The sequence below is a fragment of the Cibotium barometz genome, chromosome 27, assembly GCF_041138505.1.
Source record: "Cibotium barometz isolate CiBa-2024 chromosome 27, ASM4113850v1, whole genome shotgun sequence".
Taxonomy (NCBI): domain Eukaryota; kingdom Viridiplantae; phylum Streptophyta; class Polypodiopsida; order Cyatheales; family Cibotiaceae; genus Cibotium; species Cibotium barometz.
In genome coordinates, this window is record NC_141072.1 from 3,619,506 (window position 1) to 3,638,282 (window position 18,777).

At 38.9% G+C, this 18,777-nt stretch overlaps 1 protein-coding gene across 1 annotated transcript; it reads right to left on the reverse strand.

Annotated features, from left to right (window-relative positions):
• Window positions 1-5,257: 5,257 nt before the first annotated feature.
• On the reverse strand, window positions 5,258-9,166 carry LOC147623004 (uncharacterized). The gene is made up of 3 exons (XM_086821024.1): window positions 7,841-9,166; window positions 6,433-6,981; window positions 5,258-5,669 (listed from the first exon to the last, which is right to left on the reverse strand). The coding sequence occupies exons 1-3, from the start codon at window positions 8,852-8,854 to the stop codon at window positions 5,562-5,564; spliced, it is 1,671 nt and encodes a 556-aa protein (XP_086677150.1). The 5' UTR covers window positions 8,855-9,166; the 3' UTR covers window positions 5,258-5,561.
• Between the last annotated feature and the right edge of the window lie 9,611 nt (window positions 9,167-18,777).

Genomic DNA, 18,777 nt, shown 5'->3' on the forward strand with positions numbered 1-18,777 from the left:
AAGGGGGTGGGGGAGGAATCTTACAGATATTTTGAAATAATGATGCATTTTTGATACCTTGGTAAGAAAAGGGGGACTCTTGAGGAAGGCGCCTCTTTCACATGTGTGGAAGGGTTTTTAATTCAAAAAAAAATTGTGATATTTTTATCTCTCCTCTCTGCTGGGTCAAACCAAGTCAAAAAGGGAGCCAAACTGGTCCAAATCTGGTCCAAATTGAGTCAAACTGAACCTGAAAAATTCTAGAACCCAGTTGGACTTGGTTAGTGGCCTCCCTCGCCTATAAATAGACCCTCATTCTTTTGTAAAAAAATATTGGAGCTATACTATGCGAGTATTATATTAAAATAATCATATTTTCTATTATTTCTTAAATTTTTCTCTCTCTTGGGAGCTTGGAGCTCTCTCTCTCTCTACAACAATTATTGGAGTTGCTCTTATCCTCTTGGTGGACCAATTGATTAGTAGGGGCTTCACTGCTAATAGAGAATCAAGCCAAACTTGGAGGTAAAATCAATTTTTATGGTTTTTTCTAATTGATCTCAATGACTTTCTTCTTCTCAACCCCTCTCAAGTTTGAGAAGCTTTCTAAATAATTGTTTTAATTCAAATCAAGCTTTCTCTTAAAGTCTTAATGCTTCTTAAGAGAAAGTTAATCTTCATACTTAATTGTAATGCTTTCTTCAAGTAAATCTCTCTCTCTAAAAGAATAGCCATCTTTATGGCTAAATCCCTTGAAAAAGGATGCTTCTCAATAATAGTCTCGTAATTCAAAGCTAAACTCTATGCTTGATAAGCTAGAGATTAAGAAAATAGTATTTTTATGATTTTGTGTTAACAAAATAATGGTTATTTCTTTTAGATTATTTATAAGTAGTTAAAAACTACTTTGATTGATTCTAAATGAGAAATAGATTATCCTATCAATTTGAAAAAAGAGAAATAATGAAAGCTTAATCTAGTGAAATAATTATAATTAAGTTTATGATTATGGTTAAAATTATAATTTAAATTCATAGTTTGATTTTAAGCATAAAAGAGGAACTACTATCATATTTTCATATTACAAGCTTTTACTCTTTTAAGAAAAATTGAGAATTTTCAATAATAGCAGCGAAGCTATGGTAAAATTTTCAGAAAATAATACATATCTTATTTTTATGCACAATGCTAAAAGAGGACTTCCTACCATATTGTAGGATTGGACATCCTATGCAAAAAGAATGATTTTTATCATATTCATGAATTTTTTTAAATAATTATGCATTATTAACTAATTATGAGAAAAGAGTAAATTTTGGTAAATTTATTTTTATACAAAAAGAGGAATTTCCATGATATTTGAGATACAAAAAATTAAATAATAAAACATGAATTTAAATTGATAAATTTATTTTTATGCAAAAAGAAGAATTTTTGATAAATTTATTTTTATGCAAAAAGAGGAATTCCCATGATATTTGAGATCCAAGTAATTAAATGGTAAAAGAGAAATTTTTGGCATAATTCAAATTATGAGTATTTATCAAAAGTAAAATTTGAGCATTATTAATTTTATTGAAAAATATGGATAGAATTGATTTTTTGTAAATCCCATTAATCTTTTACTTAAAAAGAAGAATATTGAATATATTTCACTTGAGAATTTTGAGAAAGAATCTGAAAATATCCATCGAGAAAAAGTACCTCTAACTAGGCGAAGCAATTGGCAGAAACTTAGAAAAGTCCCATCAGTATCGAAAGTAGAAAACGGTACTAAATGTGAATGCGATGTGATTAAGATGTGAATGCGATGTAATAAGATGTGAATGCGATGTAATAAGATGTGATAAGATGTGAGTGGATGTGACGAGATGTGGATGAGATGTGATATGATGTAAATGGATGTGGATGTGGATGTGATGAGATGTGGATGAGATGTGATGTGATGTAAATGGATGTGGATGTGAATGTGATGAGATGTGGATGAGATGTGATGTGATGTAAATGGATGTGGATGTAAATGTGATGAGATGTGGATGGGATGTGATGTGATGTAAATGGATGTGGATGTGAATGTGATGAGATGTGAATGAGATGTGATGATATGTGAAAGTATGTGATGTGATGCAAATGGATGAGAATGAGATGTGAAAGGATGTGATGTGATGTAAATGGATGAGAATGAGATGTGATGTGATAGATATACATGTGAATGAATGAATGGATGTGGATAGATGTGAATATGAATGAATGGATGGATGTGGATGAATGTGATGAGATGTGAATGGATGTGATGAGATATGGATAGATATGGATGTGATGAAATGTGGATGGAATGAATGAGATGTGATGTAGATAGATGTGGACGTGCTGTGATATGGATGGAATGAATGTGATGTGATAAGAATAGATATGGATGGAATGTGATGTGGATGCAATGAATGTGATGGATGTGAATGGGTGTGATGGATGTGAATGGGTGTGATGAGATGTGAATGGATGCAATGAGATGTGAATGGACGTGAATGTGATGTGATGATATCTGAATGGATGCGATGAGATGTGAATGTGATATGATGATATCTGAATGGATATGATGTGATGTGAATATGTTATGATGAGATGTAAATGGATGTGAATATGATGTGATGAGATGTGAATGGATGAGATGTGATGTGAACGGATGTGATGAGATGTGATGTGAATCGGGGTAGATGTAAATGGATGAGATGTGATGTGAATGGATGTGATGTGATGTGATGTGGATATAGGTAGATGTGAATGGATAAGATGTGATGAGGATAGATGTGATGAGATGTAATATGAAGTGATTGGATGAGAATGGATGAAGATGATGGGAATACATATGACTAGATGTGGAATAAGCAATCTGAATTGATGTAGAAGAATGTGAAATAACAAGAAATGATGTGGACAATGTGAAAAGATGAGAGTTCGTTAGAAACTGTATTTATGAAAACTGTTTTTAAATGACTGTTTTATGTCAAGAATGCTAGGGAAGCATTTTGACCATCTTGTGAATAAGATTGTGGAGACCTAAGTGATAAAGTTGCAATAGCTAACGGAGAGTCAATGGAAGACATCTCGCGTAGCAAAGTCGGCCGAGGTCTTGACCAGCCTTGGTTCGATTTAAATGGTGAGCTTCCGATACGGTGGATAAGGGACCAAGGAAGGGGCCTATGAGTGAAGCGCTAGGTGACCTGCAAAGGAGCCTAAAGAGTGCTGACCATACGGTGCTCGGGCTCTGGGTCACCGAAGATACCCATGTGTGCGTCGGGGAAAAAAATGGAACAAGGTGTTAGAGTTGTTTTCTGAACTCGGGCATGGATCTGGTTGATTGGCCTTGCAAGTCCTCAAACAGAGGAGTCCATGGCTCGTTTATATGGATCTGTTGGTTAATCTTGTTGATCTTCAACAGAGAGTCCATATGGACTTTCTTAAGTGAATATATTTCCGGGTACTATGAGCTAGGAACTATTGAAAAGGCCCCTGAGTGGACAGGTAGTGAGCGTTCTGGTTTCCAATGATGCCATGGGTACACCGATGAAGGAATGATTGCAAATTGAAACTCAAGCTAGATATTTTGGAGGATTATGATCAGTGATACTATGGATTCATTAAAAGATTGTTTTAAAGACAGCTGAATCTGTGAAACAGGCAATTTCATATTAGGTGTGTAAGAGGTGTGAAACTTGAAGTTTGCTTGAAACACCGGCTAGGGAGCCTGGGAACTCTTTTCCCTAGTACTTGGCGCAAAACATAACCAAATTCCTAAATGGATTCTATCACTACAGTGGTCGAGCGGTTGGCTAAACCATGGGATTGGATTGGGTAGACTGATGGATCCCTAAAATGAGACTCAATTCTGTTATGTTACGATAGATGAAGTAAATCCCGGATAGTCTTTGCTCTATGAAAAAGAATCAACGGTTGTGCCTCTTGATAAGGAAAAAAGCGTTGGTCTCTTTGATCCAAGTGCAAGTCTCTTCCTTGATCTGACCATGTAACTTATGGGCTCGGTCGGATTAGTTTGGTTAGTTAAGGCTCTTGATGACTACGTTAGACTAAAAATATCCTGGAGGAATTGCCTATGTTTGCTGAGCAAGGGAAGTTTTTCCAGGTTCGGTTTTAAAAGAACCGAGGGATTAGTCTCTTGTCTGGATATCCATGGGCGAGGCCCCGAGTGAGAGGTTCTGCCGTGCACAAGAAGTGTTACTTCCGTTGCTAGCACCCCGGAATTCGTTGCGCAAAGGGGGCCGAGATCTTTCATGCCTTTTAATTGTGCCCATTTATGAACAAAGTTTCTAGCCTTTTTTAGAGGTAGCCTAGGAAGGGAAAGTTAAGAAACAACATGATAGAACTAGTAAGAAAAAGTTTTTTGTAAGATTTTTTTCTCCCTTGTAGGAATTTTATTTGAAAGAGTAAAAAACATTCCATTGAAAACTAAACTAAAAAGCTAAAGCTCTTTGATTGTTTTATTCTTTCACTATAGAGATATCTTTCCCTTGTTTGAAATAAGGGTCACATCAAAGAGGAATATTTTTCTAGGTTCACCTTTTTTCCACACTTGCAAAACTACTACATAAATCAACCTCAATAAGGTTTATCTACACACATGATGCAAATCAAAGTGAAATCTTTTACAGTATGTTAACTCACATCACCGTAAACAAGTAAGACCATCATATGAAGCAACCTCACTAAGATCTTTCTATACCAAGCAAAAATTGTTGGTGTTAAAAAAAAGAATCTTTCTAGGTTATGTGTACTCACATCACCCTAAACAAGAAAGAAAGATGACCAAATAAAAGCTACCTCAATAAAGCCTGCTCCCTTAACAAGTACTAGGCCAGAAGCTCCACTAAGCCAAGTGAGAAATGCATGCTCCTCTCTAAATCAAGGAGTTTCTAGGCTATGTCTCCCACTCCAAGTCACCCCTAAACAAGCGAAGAAAGCCCACTTAAGCAAGAGTCTACTTTCACAAGAAGAAACCCCCACTTATGTAAGGCTCTACTCTCACAAGAAGAAAATGCTCAAGATTCCTAATCAAATAGGAGCCCTTTTTTCCCACCTCTAAACCAGTAACACGTTACACGATCATATAAAGCGACCGCACTAAGGTGTAGCCTTGGCGAAAATGACACTATAACAGGAAAAGACGGTTGCCTCCCTCACTAAGGTCTACATTGTGAGGAGACGGCGGTGCAAAACACGCCAAAGAGTACGTAAGTGCGCGACAAAAGAAAACAAGCAAATCTTTGAGAAAAATCCATGGTTCGATAATAAATTATAAAAAGAGATCTCATCATTGCCTAAGTTACAAGAATGTAGCCTTCTAAGTATCTAAGGTGGCGGTTGCTTTTTTGAAACAAAATTATTTTCCTTAGGCGGGTTTTTCTCGCGAAGTTTAAAACAGGCGTTGCTGAGAAAGCCTATTTGCAACCTTCAAATTTCTCCATTAATTTCCACACTCGCAATCATCACGCGGTGTTTTTTTTAATGTACAAAATTAATTACAGAAATGGTGAAATGCATAATAATCCGTATTTTGTGTTTTTTCTTTAGGCCGCCGCGATCTCCCCGAACTGGCAATCTCGGACGTCGATTCGCAAGGACGTGGAAGTGGCAGCAGATAATGGAGCCACGTGGCAACATTTCCTTCGAAGTCCCTGAAAAGAATAAACATGCCAATGAGATCAAATCGTTGCTTTGCCAGTTGGCTGGCAGTTTTGTGGAATTTTTGCCTTGCCAGCATATCTATCTATCTATTAACCATGGAGATAATCTATCTATTAACCATGGACAACCAACCGACAAGGAGAGAAGGCAAAAGGAAAAGAGAGGAGAGAAAAAAGAAATCTTGGATTTTAGAAAATAAGAGAAAAAAATCCTTTGTATTCTGATTGACCTTTTATAATCAAAAAAGAAATCCTGATTTTTTTTACCAATAAAAATATGTATTAATATATATTTTTATAATAGTATATTAATACACAAATCCTCGATTTTTAAAAAATTAGAGAAAAAATCCCTTCTATTAACCCTTTGTATTTCGATTAACTCTTTGTATTCGATTAATCCTTTGTATTCCAATTGCCTCTTTGTATTCTATTCCTACGTTTCGCTTCTTAATATCTTTTACATACCGGATTGAGTACTAGTATATGTAAATGGAACACATCTTTATGAATAGTTCTAAAAAAAAATCTTTAAAAAGGAATAATCGATATTCTAGAAGTCTCTAGTTAATGAGATTATTTCTCTTCACAGTGTTGTATATGGTTTTCATTCCCACGTTATGACTGGATGCCATTTGTACGTCCGCATACACACCCCCAACCAAACAACACACACCCCCCGACCCCCCAGAAAACAAAACAAACACACCTAGAGGGCAACGGTTTGGAGAGATTAATAGTTGTTTGCACTAACCTTAGTCCACATGGTGTCGTCCCTATCTTTGACCACCTCCACATTGTGTAATGACTCGGGAGAGGCCATTTTCCACTTGCAATGAGGGGGGCTCTTATCCTCTTTGGTATAGTGGCTTTCAATCACTGGCTGGCCACTTTGATTGGTGGAACTAATGTTGTGCATGTAGAAGACAAAGGGCTTTTTGCAAGGGTGCCTAGACAAGGCCCTTGTGTTGAAGGAGAAGGCGGTGTAGTTAGCTTTCCTGCGCCAATTGTAGAAGGTTCTGGAAGGGAGCTCTAGTTCTCGAGGTCTGAAAAGGCCACGGTAGATTTGGACCGCGAAACCCCATGACACTGAGACGGACCATTGCCTCGCATTGTCGTAGCATATGGACTGCTGTAGAAAGTACGTGGGATCCTCCGTCATTGATTTCTTGAGATGCTTCAAAGCCCCCAACTTCGTCTTGTTTGGAAACACTGGTTCCAACAGGCCCACATGGTGTAGTGATATGGCCGGCGTCACCGGGTGGGCGGCCATCAGCCCAAACAAGTTGCCATGCACGTCATACTGCACGTAAACACGCCAATCTGAGAAACATAGAAAATCTAGAAGAACAAGCATTAACTATTGATTAATACTAATCATCTATTTGACCGCCCATGAATCCTCGGCGATTTCATTGCCAAAACATTGACTTTGCAAAATGAAGCCGTGTTTTTAATTGAGGCGTTGAACACTCCACACCAACGTCATCACGACTATGAATCTAAAGACGAAGAAATATGGAGGAATTATGGTTGCTTAGGTGAGAACCTTCGGCGCATAATTGGATGATCAATGGTTGGCTGTACTTTTTCAACATTGATTTCCATGTAGAACGTTTTGATTTGTTCACAATGATTGGAGGAATTATGCATGCTTAGGAACAAATTATACTGGCTTGGGTGAAAAGATGACGCTCAGAATCGTTGACTTTAGAGCTTTTCATAGCTCGCTCACTATACGCAAGCAATGCGAAAGGGAAGGCCCCGGCCCCCTTCAAAAATAGCATTTTGAATTATATACAAATTAGGGCAAGAACGATTCAATGATGGTGGAACTAGTTGGCTTATATGAATTAACACTTCTATTGGAAGATCATTTGCTAGAGCGATAGGGACATTGCCCCATGCACATTGCAGAGTTTTTAATACAACAGAGGCCAAAGGCACGCCAACGTAAGCGTGTAGTGTAGCCCACGCGCGGCGAGGGCTGTCTGCAGGCCCATGTCTTCACCACATATAACTTTTGCAATGTCTCAAACGATCTACGATGATCTTAATTAAAGCGGAGACATGTTCCAAAATTAAACTCCTCCAACTAAAAATTCGATGATAATAAATTTGAAGAAGTGATTAAATGACACAAAAATTGGATGGAAATTCACCTGATGAAATCCGGGTTCCTTGGTGAGGGGTACTCCAAGCTCTGCCATGCAAGCTTGCATGCGGTCATCACTGCCGAACAATTCAGGGTACCTCTCTAAGCAACCATCTTGCATAGTCTCCAAGGCCTTGGCTAGGGGGTAGCTGATTGCAAATCCACCCCCTCCATAGGCCATGTGGTAGGAAAACTGAAGGTTTTGAAGGTGGCTCTCTGAGTTGCTGCCAATGTAGTAGTATTGCCTGTGATCATATTTAGACAGCACTTTGACAAGATTTTCCGGGACAAAAACAGTGTCATCATCTCCCATCACGAACCAATGCACATCAGGGAGGCCTAGTCGGAAAGTATCAGAAACGATTCGAGAGATTCTAATGGCCGATCTGCGGCCTGACTTGTTGGTGTATGTGAAGTGGCTGGTGTTTGAAGAGGTTCTGAGAGGGGGGAGTGTGGAGGTATCTTCCCTTGTAGGCTTTACTTCCTTGTCCAACCATACAAAGCCTCGCATGTTCTGAGGCCTCCACCATAGCTTTATGTACTCTTTTCTCGTATCCCACAAGCGAGAGGAGGCTGCAATCCCAAACACTATGTGTGATAAATTGGTGGACGATGTTGGCGTTTCTGCAAAGGCCCGGCCTTGTGCAGGAAGACTTATAAGAGGCGTGAAACTTGATGCTTGCAAATCCATGGCTTCCTTCGCTGTGTGGTCACTCTCAATATCTCTGTGGTGGTTTCCATGCGTCGTCAGTAGACTCTTGCAGCTTATGGAGTTCCAACATGGGTGGTGGCTTTTCACAATGATTAGAAGCATGTACAAGCACAAGCAGGAGCCGGCCACCGCAATGACCCCCGCCAGCCGCCGTGACCCACTGCTTAGAGCGTACTCTGCCCACGAGTACGTCCACGCCATTTTTGTGGGCGGCGTCTTCCAGGCCCCCGTCCCTTGGGAGCCCAGCATGTGAGCAGTACCCACAGGCTCCAATAGAAGGCCACTACCATCTCTGATCTTCTTCTTCATGGGAAAAACTGGATCGAAATTGAAGGGACTCGGGCTAGATAGAAGGACCTTTGCATGCCAATAAAAAGCTCAAGGATAGAGCAAGGCATGTGCTGTGGGATATATACAAAGTAGAAGAGTTCCTGCAGGCTTCTCAAAGCTAAGCGTGTGCGTGTGTGCCGGGGTTTGAATAAAGGCCTTAAAGGGGGAAGAGAGAGGAGGAGGGGGTCCTTAAAAGGGCGGGAGAGAGGCGGCGCGGGAGGCCAAGTCGTCCTCCAAGCAAGTCGCGGTCCTGTCACGCGGCGCGTACACACACAACACTTTGAATTTAGCACCGGCCGTGACCCAACCCCAGCGAAAAGCTTTCCTTGTCCCCCTTAATCTAGGCTTAAGAGGAGCATTAGTGCCTGCCATTAGCTTTAAAGTCCTTTGACGATTGCCTTCTGTGTGCCACCGTCACGTCCCTTTCTTGATCATTTCTTAGTCTCTTGCTGGCCTCGGCTCACCGACCTCAGCTGCCATGACTTCGAATCTCCTTGGACGGCAACTTTCACAAAATCCTCACGACAAAAATCTTTACGACCAGTCCTTTCAAGCTTCTAGAGCTAAAATTAGTATGGAAATCTTTGGACCTTGTTTTGATTAGTGTCATCGTTGAACGTCATCTCATACTAGGACGATACGAACTGCAAAAAAAAAAAAAAAAAAACATTGGAATGATCGTTGCGTCTCTGCATCGTTTTCTCTCTCCTTCTCTCTCTCTCTCTCTCTCACAGAGGGGCCACAGACCAGACCCATGCCCTTGTTTAGCATGGCTATTTATAGCCTCCAGCTCCAACACACACACATTTCATCTTCATATTCCCTTTGTCCTCCCGAACTTTTACTTTTATGTAAGGTCCTCCTACTAAGGTTCTCTCTCTCAAACTAATTAATTAATGTATAAGAGAATTGGTCACCCATATTTAGAAAACTAAAGTTCTTTTTTTAAAATGGAATTTTGAACTTCAATCTTTGAAATTAGTCTAAATTCAAGACATTGCAATATTGAACATTAAGATAACATGTATTGTAGTAAAACAATTATTAAAGTACTTAATTAATGATATTATCGTAATTAAAAAATCAAATGATCAAGTCTATTAATTATTGACATGTTAGTATTTTTCAAAAATAATTTATCATTTTTAACTTCAAATATAGTTTTCTTATTACAAACCCTTTCAAAAGCTTCATGTCAATGAATTCTTTTTTCTCTTTCTCTCACCTCCTACATGTGCGCACACACATACATGCACTTTTTCTTAAACATTTTACACATTACTTTTATTAAGGTGATCCTTCCCAATGTAAAAAAGCTTCCAAGAATAACCTCTTTGACTTTCATATCGGCCCACCCATCATATGATGTTCCAAGCTTACCATCGAAAGGGTTCTTTTAGGTTTTTCAAAGTGAACAAGGTGGTCTCCTACATTGTACGTATGCCTTGAAATGCTTTGGTACCTATCAAAGATCTTCTATTTTTATGCTAAGATGTAATAACATGCTTTTTCAAAGTGCACAAGGTGGTCTCCCGCATTGTATGCCTTGAAACAGTATGGTACCTGCGAAGATCTTATTTCTTATTTCTTTATGCTCTCTGCTATAACGTGCTCAGCTTCTTTTTCTCCGTATGCTAAGGCTTTGTTTCTACTTGAGCAAGAGAGCTTATCTTATTACTTAGTGTAAGATTCCTCCTCGAGCTGAATATTAATTAAGCCTCTACTTCAATCCCTTGTAATCATTCTATGTTTCTGAATACAAGAAAATATTATTTTTCCTTGTTTTGCCTAGTGAGATAAAAAATTCTAGAGAGTGGTAAATCAATATTGGGATATTTTTGGATAAATAAATTCTACAGATATCAAAAAAATGTTTCCCTGAAACAAAAAATCAAAATAGATTTTCCAAGGTGCAATTGGAATTAATTAAAAATGATTTAGAAGACCTTATCCTAAGGGTCAAGATTTTTAATTTTTTTTTATTATGGTCCAATTAAGGTTCCTATGGACCAATAAGATTAATCCAAGTGTTGGGACAAGATAAATCCAAAGAATAAAAGAAAATATGCAGAAATGAGTAAATGCCCACATAAGATAAAGAGTTGACTAAGTACTAGGTTTATTAGTTAAAAATTGTGAAGTATTAATAAAAAATGAGATATTTTGGAGTAATCATTCATTTTTGACACATGGGTAAGGAAAAGGGGGCCCTTCAAGGAGGCGCCTATTTCACGTGTGGATGAGTTTTAAACTCAAAAATAATAGGATATTTTTATCTCTCCTCTCTCCTAAATCAAACCAAAAAAGGGAGCCAAACTAGTCCAAAACTTGTCTAAATTCAACCAAACTGAAATTGGAAAATTCTAGAACTCAATTGGACTCCGTTAGTGGCCTCCCTCACCTATAAATAGACCCTCATTCCTTTGTATTCTCACATGTGAACTAAACTATGCCGGTATTACTCTAAGTTAAGCTTATTTTCTATTATCCTCTAAAAACCCTCTACAAATTGAAGAGATTGGAGCTTCTCTCTCTCTTCAATCTTCCTTGGAAACTCCAACAACATACCAAACCAATTGATTGGTTGGGGGCCTCTACTGTGATCAAAGAATCAAGTAATTTAGAAGGTAAAGTGTGGATTATTGTCTTCTTGAAACTCCAAATGTTTCTCTTCTCAACCCCTCTCAAGCTTGAGAAGAATTTATTTGAATGGCTTTTGAATACTATTGAAGTTCTTTAATGTATTGTAATGAAGAAATACATAAATTTTCATTTATGCTTAATTTATAATGGTTTTTAAGTATTTCTCTCTCTCCCCCAAAGAATGGTCATTCCTATGAACTATTCTCAATTCAAATGAAGCTTCTCATGAAGCATTTCTCTAATCTAAAAGCAATTTCTATGCTTGTCTAATAGGAGGCCAAAATAATGACTTTTTAATACTTTTATGCTATTTAATTTATGGTAAAATTAAGAATCAATACATAATTGGATAATGATCCATTAGTGATTATTCTAATCACATGAATAATACTAAACTTTATTCTTTCAAATTTATTGAGAATTATCAGTAATAGCAGCGGAGCTATGGTAAAATTTTTGAAAAATAAACACATAAATCATTTTCATTTATATTATGAAAAGAGGATTTCCTACCATATTCTAGGATTAATCATCCTAGATTAATTGACTAATTCTCATTATAATCATGGAAAATTAATTTTTTTGCTTATGCATAAATAGTTAATTAGGAAAAAGAGGAATTTCTAGTAATCCATTTTTATGTTAAAAGAGTAATTCCCATGACAATGGAAATCCATGTATTCAAATGAAGTAAGAGAAAAAATGTGATGCTAAAATAATGTATATTTTGTTTTAAAAATTAAAGAAGGATTTTAGTTAAATTTATCTTTTTGCATAGATAAATTTTAAATGATGAAAGAGGAATTTCCACTATATTGGAAACCAAATATTCAAATGAGGAAAGTGTAATTCCTAGTGTAAAGGAATTAATGAAGATTTTTATTTAAATTTTTAAGAGAAAATTTAGTTAAATTTATCTTTTTACATAGATAAATTTTAAATGATGAAAGAGGAATTCCCACTATATTGGAATCCAAATATTTAAATGAGAAAAGTGTAGTGTAAAGGAATTAATGAAGATTTTTATTTAAATTTTAAGAAAAAATTTAGTTAAATTTATCTTTTTGTATAGATAAGATTAAATGATGAAAGAGGAATTCCCACCATATTGGAATTCAAATGTTTAAATGAGAAAAGTGGAATTTTTAGCTTAATGGAATTAATGGATATTTTTATGTAATTTTTTAGAAGAATTTTAAATAGATTTAATTTATGGTAAAAGAGGAATTCCCACGATAATTGGATTGCACTTATTGAAATGAGAAAAAGAAGGATTTCAAGTTTATTGAAAAAAAAGGTATTGATATTTTGGTTAAAAGAAAATTTTTAATGACATTTAAGAAAAGATGGATTTGAATTAAATTTTATTGTCAAAAGATGAATTTCCACCATAATTCTACCTAATGAATTAAGGCTAAGAAATTATGTGACATAAGGAATATCTTTGGATATTTTAATTGGTAAAATCACTAAATTGATATTTGCCCAAAATCTAGATGTTTAGTTGAAGGGAATCCTTGTAGAGCTAAACCGAATGAATTTGGTTAGACTACATGGGGGATGGACAGTAAACCTAATTGTCATTCTCTCGATCTGAAAAATCAGACAAAAACTTCGTGGGACCAATTCCAGTTACTAAATACAAAGAATAGACTAGTACCGAAACTAATCTAGTTTTTCTTGACCGAACTCACCAAGAATCTAGTTGGACAATCAGACTGAATGATGGGAGATTACCCTGATGAGAGATCAAGGATCCTCATTATGAAACTAGGAATTATGGAAAAAGGGTTTTTGGAACCAATCTCAACTTGGAATTTTACTTGCATTGGAACCTCTGTTTTTTCATTCAAAGGACTGTTTTACGCCAGAATGCTGGGGAGGAAGCATTTGGCTTATGTTTTTCTAAGAGGAGGTTCGTTTTGGAACAACTGGCAGGGAGTCGTCAAGGGACGTTGCTCACGGCAAAGCCTGCTGAGGTCTTGACCAGACTCGGTACGGTTAAAATGGTGCGCTTCCGGTACGATGGGTGAGCACTGACAAAGCGGTCCTTGAGTGAAGTGCTAGGACACCTACGGAGGATCCTAGAGGGTTCTGACCAGGCGGCGATGCACGGGCTCGCGGGTGCTAGGACACCCATGCGTACGTCGAGGAAGATTTCGGATGGATAAAAAGGAAAGATTTTTGGGAACCAAATTTTGATACTGGATCTCATCGGTTGGCCAGCTAGTCTTCAACAGAGAGTTCAGAGGATACATTTTTGTAATACAATGGACTCAGAATTTTGGAAAATGATGATCAGAAATATTATGATTTCGATTGAAGGATTAAAGTCAGTCGAATCTGTTATAAATGGCAAGTTCATATTGGGTGTGTACATGATATGCCTACCTTGATTTTTTGCATGAATCGCCAGCTACTAGGGGGCCTGGGAACTCTTTTTCTCGGTACCCGGGCAAAAACCCAACCAAATCTTTATAAAGGAATCCCACCAATTCAGTGGTCGCTAACCCATGGGCCGGATGGATCGGAGGATTCCTGAGAAACAACTAGATACGATTAGTTACGTTATTTGGTTTTAAATCCTAAGAAGACCTTGTTCTGTGGGAGGGGATCATCGGCTGTGCCTCGTAAATGAGGAAAAAAGCGGTGATTCCATGGACCAAGTGAAAGTCTCTTCTTGATCTGACCAAGTGACTTCAGTTTTGGTCAAATCAGTTTTTCTAGTTAAGACTTGACTCGTTAGAGTAATTTCCCCGTTAGAAGATTTTTCCCAATTGGTGGAATCACCCGTGCCTTCCGGGCGAGGCGAGTCTTTCGGGCCCAATCTCGGAGCCGCCCAGGCTAGCCTCTCGTCCCCGACATCCACGGGCGACATCCACGGGCGAGGCCCCGAGTGTGTGGACCCCACCGCGCACGAGAGGCCGTCGCCGGTAGGAGCCCCGGAGCGGGTGGGGGACCTCAGAGCTGGTATCAAAGCTTTGTTGAAAGCTAATAAGGATAAACAAATTCTTATCAGAAATTGATAATAAAAACTCAGAAAAAAGCATTTTCATAATGTATTTTCATTCCGTAAAAGCTTCTTCAATGAAGAATTTTTAATCAAAGAAATTGTTTTTATAGATGGAAGTTCCGTACTTATCTGGTATTCCCGACCTCACCTAGTTGCAAGATATGTCTGCGTTCGCCTTTGAGCATCTCATCTCTTTCGCTTCAACTCAAACAAGCCGAGTCAGGCTCGCACGCCATTTCGAGGATTTATATTTTCCTGACTGCGTTCGCCTTTGAGCATCTCATCTCATCTCTTCCGCTTCAACTCAAACAAGCCGAGTCAGGCTCGCACGCCATTTCGAGGATTTATATTTTCCTAACCAAGCAGAGAGACGACAGCAAAAGTGGTTTGCAGGGTAGTATGTCCACGCATTTTGTTGCGACGGGCGTGCAATGCTGAGGCAAAACCTCGCATTGGCCAAAATTCTGATAAAGTTGAAAGTGGTGCATGGTGTCATTCTATATCATTCAACGCCTCGGAATTTGAGACTCTCATGCCAAATCTATAGACTCCTTGGTCGCTTTATTCCTAAGGAGAAGATAATATCTCCCTTGGTAGTAAGTGAACATTTGTATTAGGGCGGCATGGCTATGGCCCAGTACCACCATCTTATGCATCTCCCGAGGAGATTTTGATTTCTGGAGCTGAGCTGCTCTATCTACATATTGAAACTTTTATATAAATAAAGAAATGTTTTCTAGAGAAAAATTCCCTGCTGTATAGTGATTGTTTATGGACGAGCTGATAAAGAAAAATCTGTTATCGGACATATGTCATAGATCTCTAATAAGATCATTTGTCTTGTTTAAGAAATTATTTTTCGAACCTCTTAAAGTCTTAGGATCTCGTGGACGATATCAAAAATAAAAATTTAATAATATATCATTTTTGGTAGAATCATGAGACGAGGAAACCGTGGCCGTCAGCCAAATCCTCTCTCTGAAGATGATGAGCTTGACCCTTCAAAGGAGAAGGGGAGAACCTGGGCGAGGCTGTGGAGAAATGGGTGGAAGCCATGGAAGAATATTTTGACATCACCGGCTACAATGAGCGAAGCAAAATGGCTCTTGCCAGGGTGAAGATAGTGGAAATAGCCAAGGTGGCATGGAGGAACCATTGTGACACAAACCGTCTGGTTAGAAATACTCAGTCCTAGAACGACCTTAAAACCTATTTAAGGAAGAGATTTTGTCCTCCTAGATTTTTGGAAACCAAAATGAACGAATTCTTAAAGCTAAAACAGGGGAGCAAAACCATCGAGGAATATCACCAAGCCTTTGCTCTTCTACTTAAATATTCACCACCTCTAGATGAAGAGCAACTCATGGCCAGATTCATTCGGGGAATGAACGAATCCTTGGACACACTGGTCAAAAATGCCAAGCCGATGTCCATGGCTGAAGCTGTCAGGATGGCGAAGAACTTTGTCAAAGCCTTCATCGTAAATGTCCTGCCAAAGCCAGCTCCCTCATCCTTCAAGAGATTTCAGACTCCGGGAAGTTCTTCCAACTTTCCACCTCTAAAGAGACACCAAGGTCCTAACCAGAATGTGGAGACGGGAAGCTTCAGAAATGAAGGAAGACCTTTCCCCCGAAGTACATTCTCAGGAACTTCGGCTCTCTCCAGAATGCAAAGGGAAGAACTTCGAAGCGAGAACAAATGCTTCGGATGTCAGGGATTTGGGCACCAGCTTAAGGATTTCCCATCTCCTTCGGTGGGCCAAGGAAGCCAGGGTGCCAGAGTTCAAAGACCGAATCCTTCATTTGAGTCCACAACCGGGGTATCCCGCGCCAGAATCAGGGTAACCCAAGAAGAGTGCCAACTCAGCCTGCAGCCTCCATGCAAAGTAGTTTCCGAACTCCCTCCCAGAATTGGAATAACCAAAGAGAGAGAGTTCCACCTCAGACTACAACAGCCAAAGCAGTCACTATAGCCGAGGAAGTGGAGGAAGAGAAAGGACAGATCTATGCAACAATTGAGCATCAGGGGAATAACCGTCAATTCTCAGTCCTCTAGACTTCAGCAGAGTACCAGCGTAAGAAATTCAAGCTTTTGATTGATTCAGGAAGTACTCATTCTTTTATTTCCCCAGGATGTCTGCGTAAATTAGTCCTAAATCAAAAATCAGGGAAACCTATGCAAGTGGAATTAGCCAGTGGGAAGATTCTTTTCACTCACTTTGAGACTGACCTTATTCAGTTTAGCCTAGATGGGAACGTAACAGAGTGCCAGTTCAGAGTCCTACCCTTGGGAATATATGATGGAATCCTTGGAATGGATTGGCTCTAAAAGAATCAGGCTGACATTCATTATCACAAAGGAACCATCTCTTTCCTTGACCTTCACGGGAGTAAAGTTCAAGGAATTGGAATTTCCGGATCCCCAGTGCTACAATTAGTCAAGGCTTCCAAATTATTGAAAGGGCTCAAAAAGAGGCAAGCTGTGTATGTCGTTAAAATGAATCTGGTAGACATAAAATGCAAGGCTAAAGAACCAGAGTGGTTAAGTGAGTATGCAGATGTATTTCTTGAAGAGCTAACTGAGATCCCTCCGTCTCGTGAAGTAGATCATGAGATCAAATTAACCCCCGGAGCTCAGCTAGTAGCCTAGCGTGCTTACAAAATGCCAGTCCCTGAAGCCATAGAACTTAAGGAACATTTAAGACAACTATTAGAGTAGGGATTCGTCAGACCCAGTGTCTCACCTTGGGGTGCGCCCGTTCTCTTTCAAAAGAAGAAATATGGAACGTTAAGACTCTGTATTGACTATAGAGGATTGAATCAATTAAAAATTAAGAATAAGTATCCTATTCCTACGATTGATGAACTTCTGGATTGGTTAAGTGGGACCCAAATGTTCACAAAGATATATCTCAAATCCGGGTACTACCAGATCAGAATCAAGGAGCAGGACATCCCAAAGACAGCATTCAATACTACTCGCTATGGGCATTATGAGTTCACAGTCATGCCGTTTGGATTGACTAATGCCCCGGCGACATTCAATCATCTTATGCAAGATATTCTCAGAGAATACTTGGATGATTTTGTTCTTGTCTTCTTTGATGATATCTTGGTATACTCGAAGAATGCTGCAGCCCATGAAGATCATGTGCGCAAGGTCCTGGAAATCCTAAGGAAACACCAAGTCTTTTCAAAAAAGAGCAAATGTTCTTTCTCTGTTGACCAGGTGGAATACTTGGGATTCATAGTGTCAAAGGATGGGATTTCTCCTGACCCCGCAAAGATCCAAGCAATCGTAGAATGGCCAGAACCCAAGTCAGTAAAGGAAGTCAGAGGATTCCTAGGGTTAACCAGATGGTATAGGATCTTTATACCTAGGTATGCTCAGATAGCGTCCCCTTTGACTAACCTTCTCAAGAAAAGTACACTTTTTCAGTGGACTGCAATGTGTCAGAGTGCCTTTGACAAGCTAAAGACAGCCTTAGTAACCAACCATGTTCCTAAATTTCCAGATTTTACCAAACCCTTTGAGGTAGTTACTGATGCCAGTGGATTTTCCTTAGGCGGTGCTCTGATATGCAGGAAGGTCATGCAGTGGCCTATGAATCCAGAAAACTCAGAACACATGAGAGAAATTATGCCGTCCATGACTTGGAGTTACTCTCAGTAGTGTATGCTTTGAAGTTGTGGAGACATTATCTTTTGGGACAAAGGTTCACCTTGATGACAGATCATCAAAGTCTGAAGTGGATCTTCACCCAAAGGGATCTCAACATGTGTCAAAGGAGATGGATGCAGACCCTGCAGGAATTTGATTTTGAAATAAAATATTGGACGGGGAAAGAAAATGTTTTTGCAGATACACTCAGCAGAAAAGCCTCCTTGCTTCCAATTACAATGGTGTCAAATCCATTGATCAATGAAGCAAAGGAGAAAATCATGCAGGACAAATTCTTTCCCCCTATTGCTACCCTTTTGATGGAGGAAAGCAAGACTCCTCAGGAAATGAGTCGAGTTCTTGGGTACAAATTGGATGAAGGATGCATGTATTATAATAATCGGCTATGTATCCCCAATGATGAGGGAATAAAGGGAAGAATTCTGAGAGAAGCCCATGATAGCCTGTTAGCTGGACATCCAGGGTTTATAAAAACCTATATGTCTGTGAAGAAAAGCTTCTTCTGGCCAGGACTCAAAAAGGATGTACTTGATCATGTGCGGAAATGCTTGATGTGCCAAAGAAT

Bases quoted from the DNA above. Each gene is read 5' to 3' on its own strand.
- LOC147623004 (XM_086821024.1), bottom strand. From the start codon at position 8,854: ATGAAGAAGAAGATCAGAGATGGTAGTGGCCTTCTATTGGAGCCTGTG. The intron at 6,982-7,840 runs GTGAATTTCCAT...GTTTACGTGCAG, and splicing joins AGGAACCCGGATTTCATCAG to TATGACGTGCATGGCAACTT. The intron at 5,670-6,432 runs GTTAGTGCAAAC...TATTCTTTTCAG, and splicing joins ACGACACCATGTGGACTAAG to GGACTTCGAAGGAAATGTTG.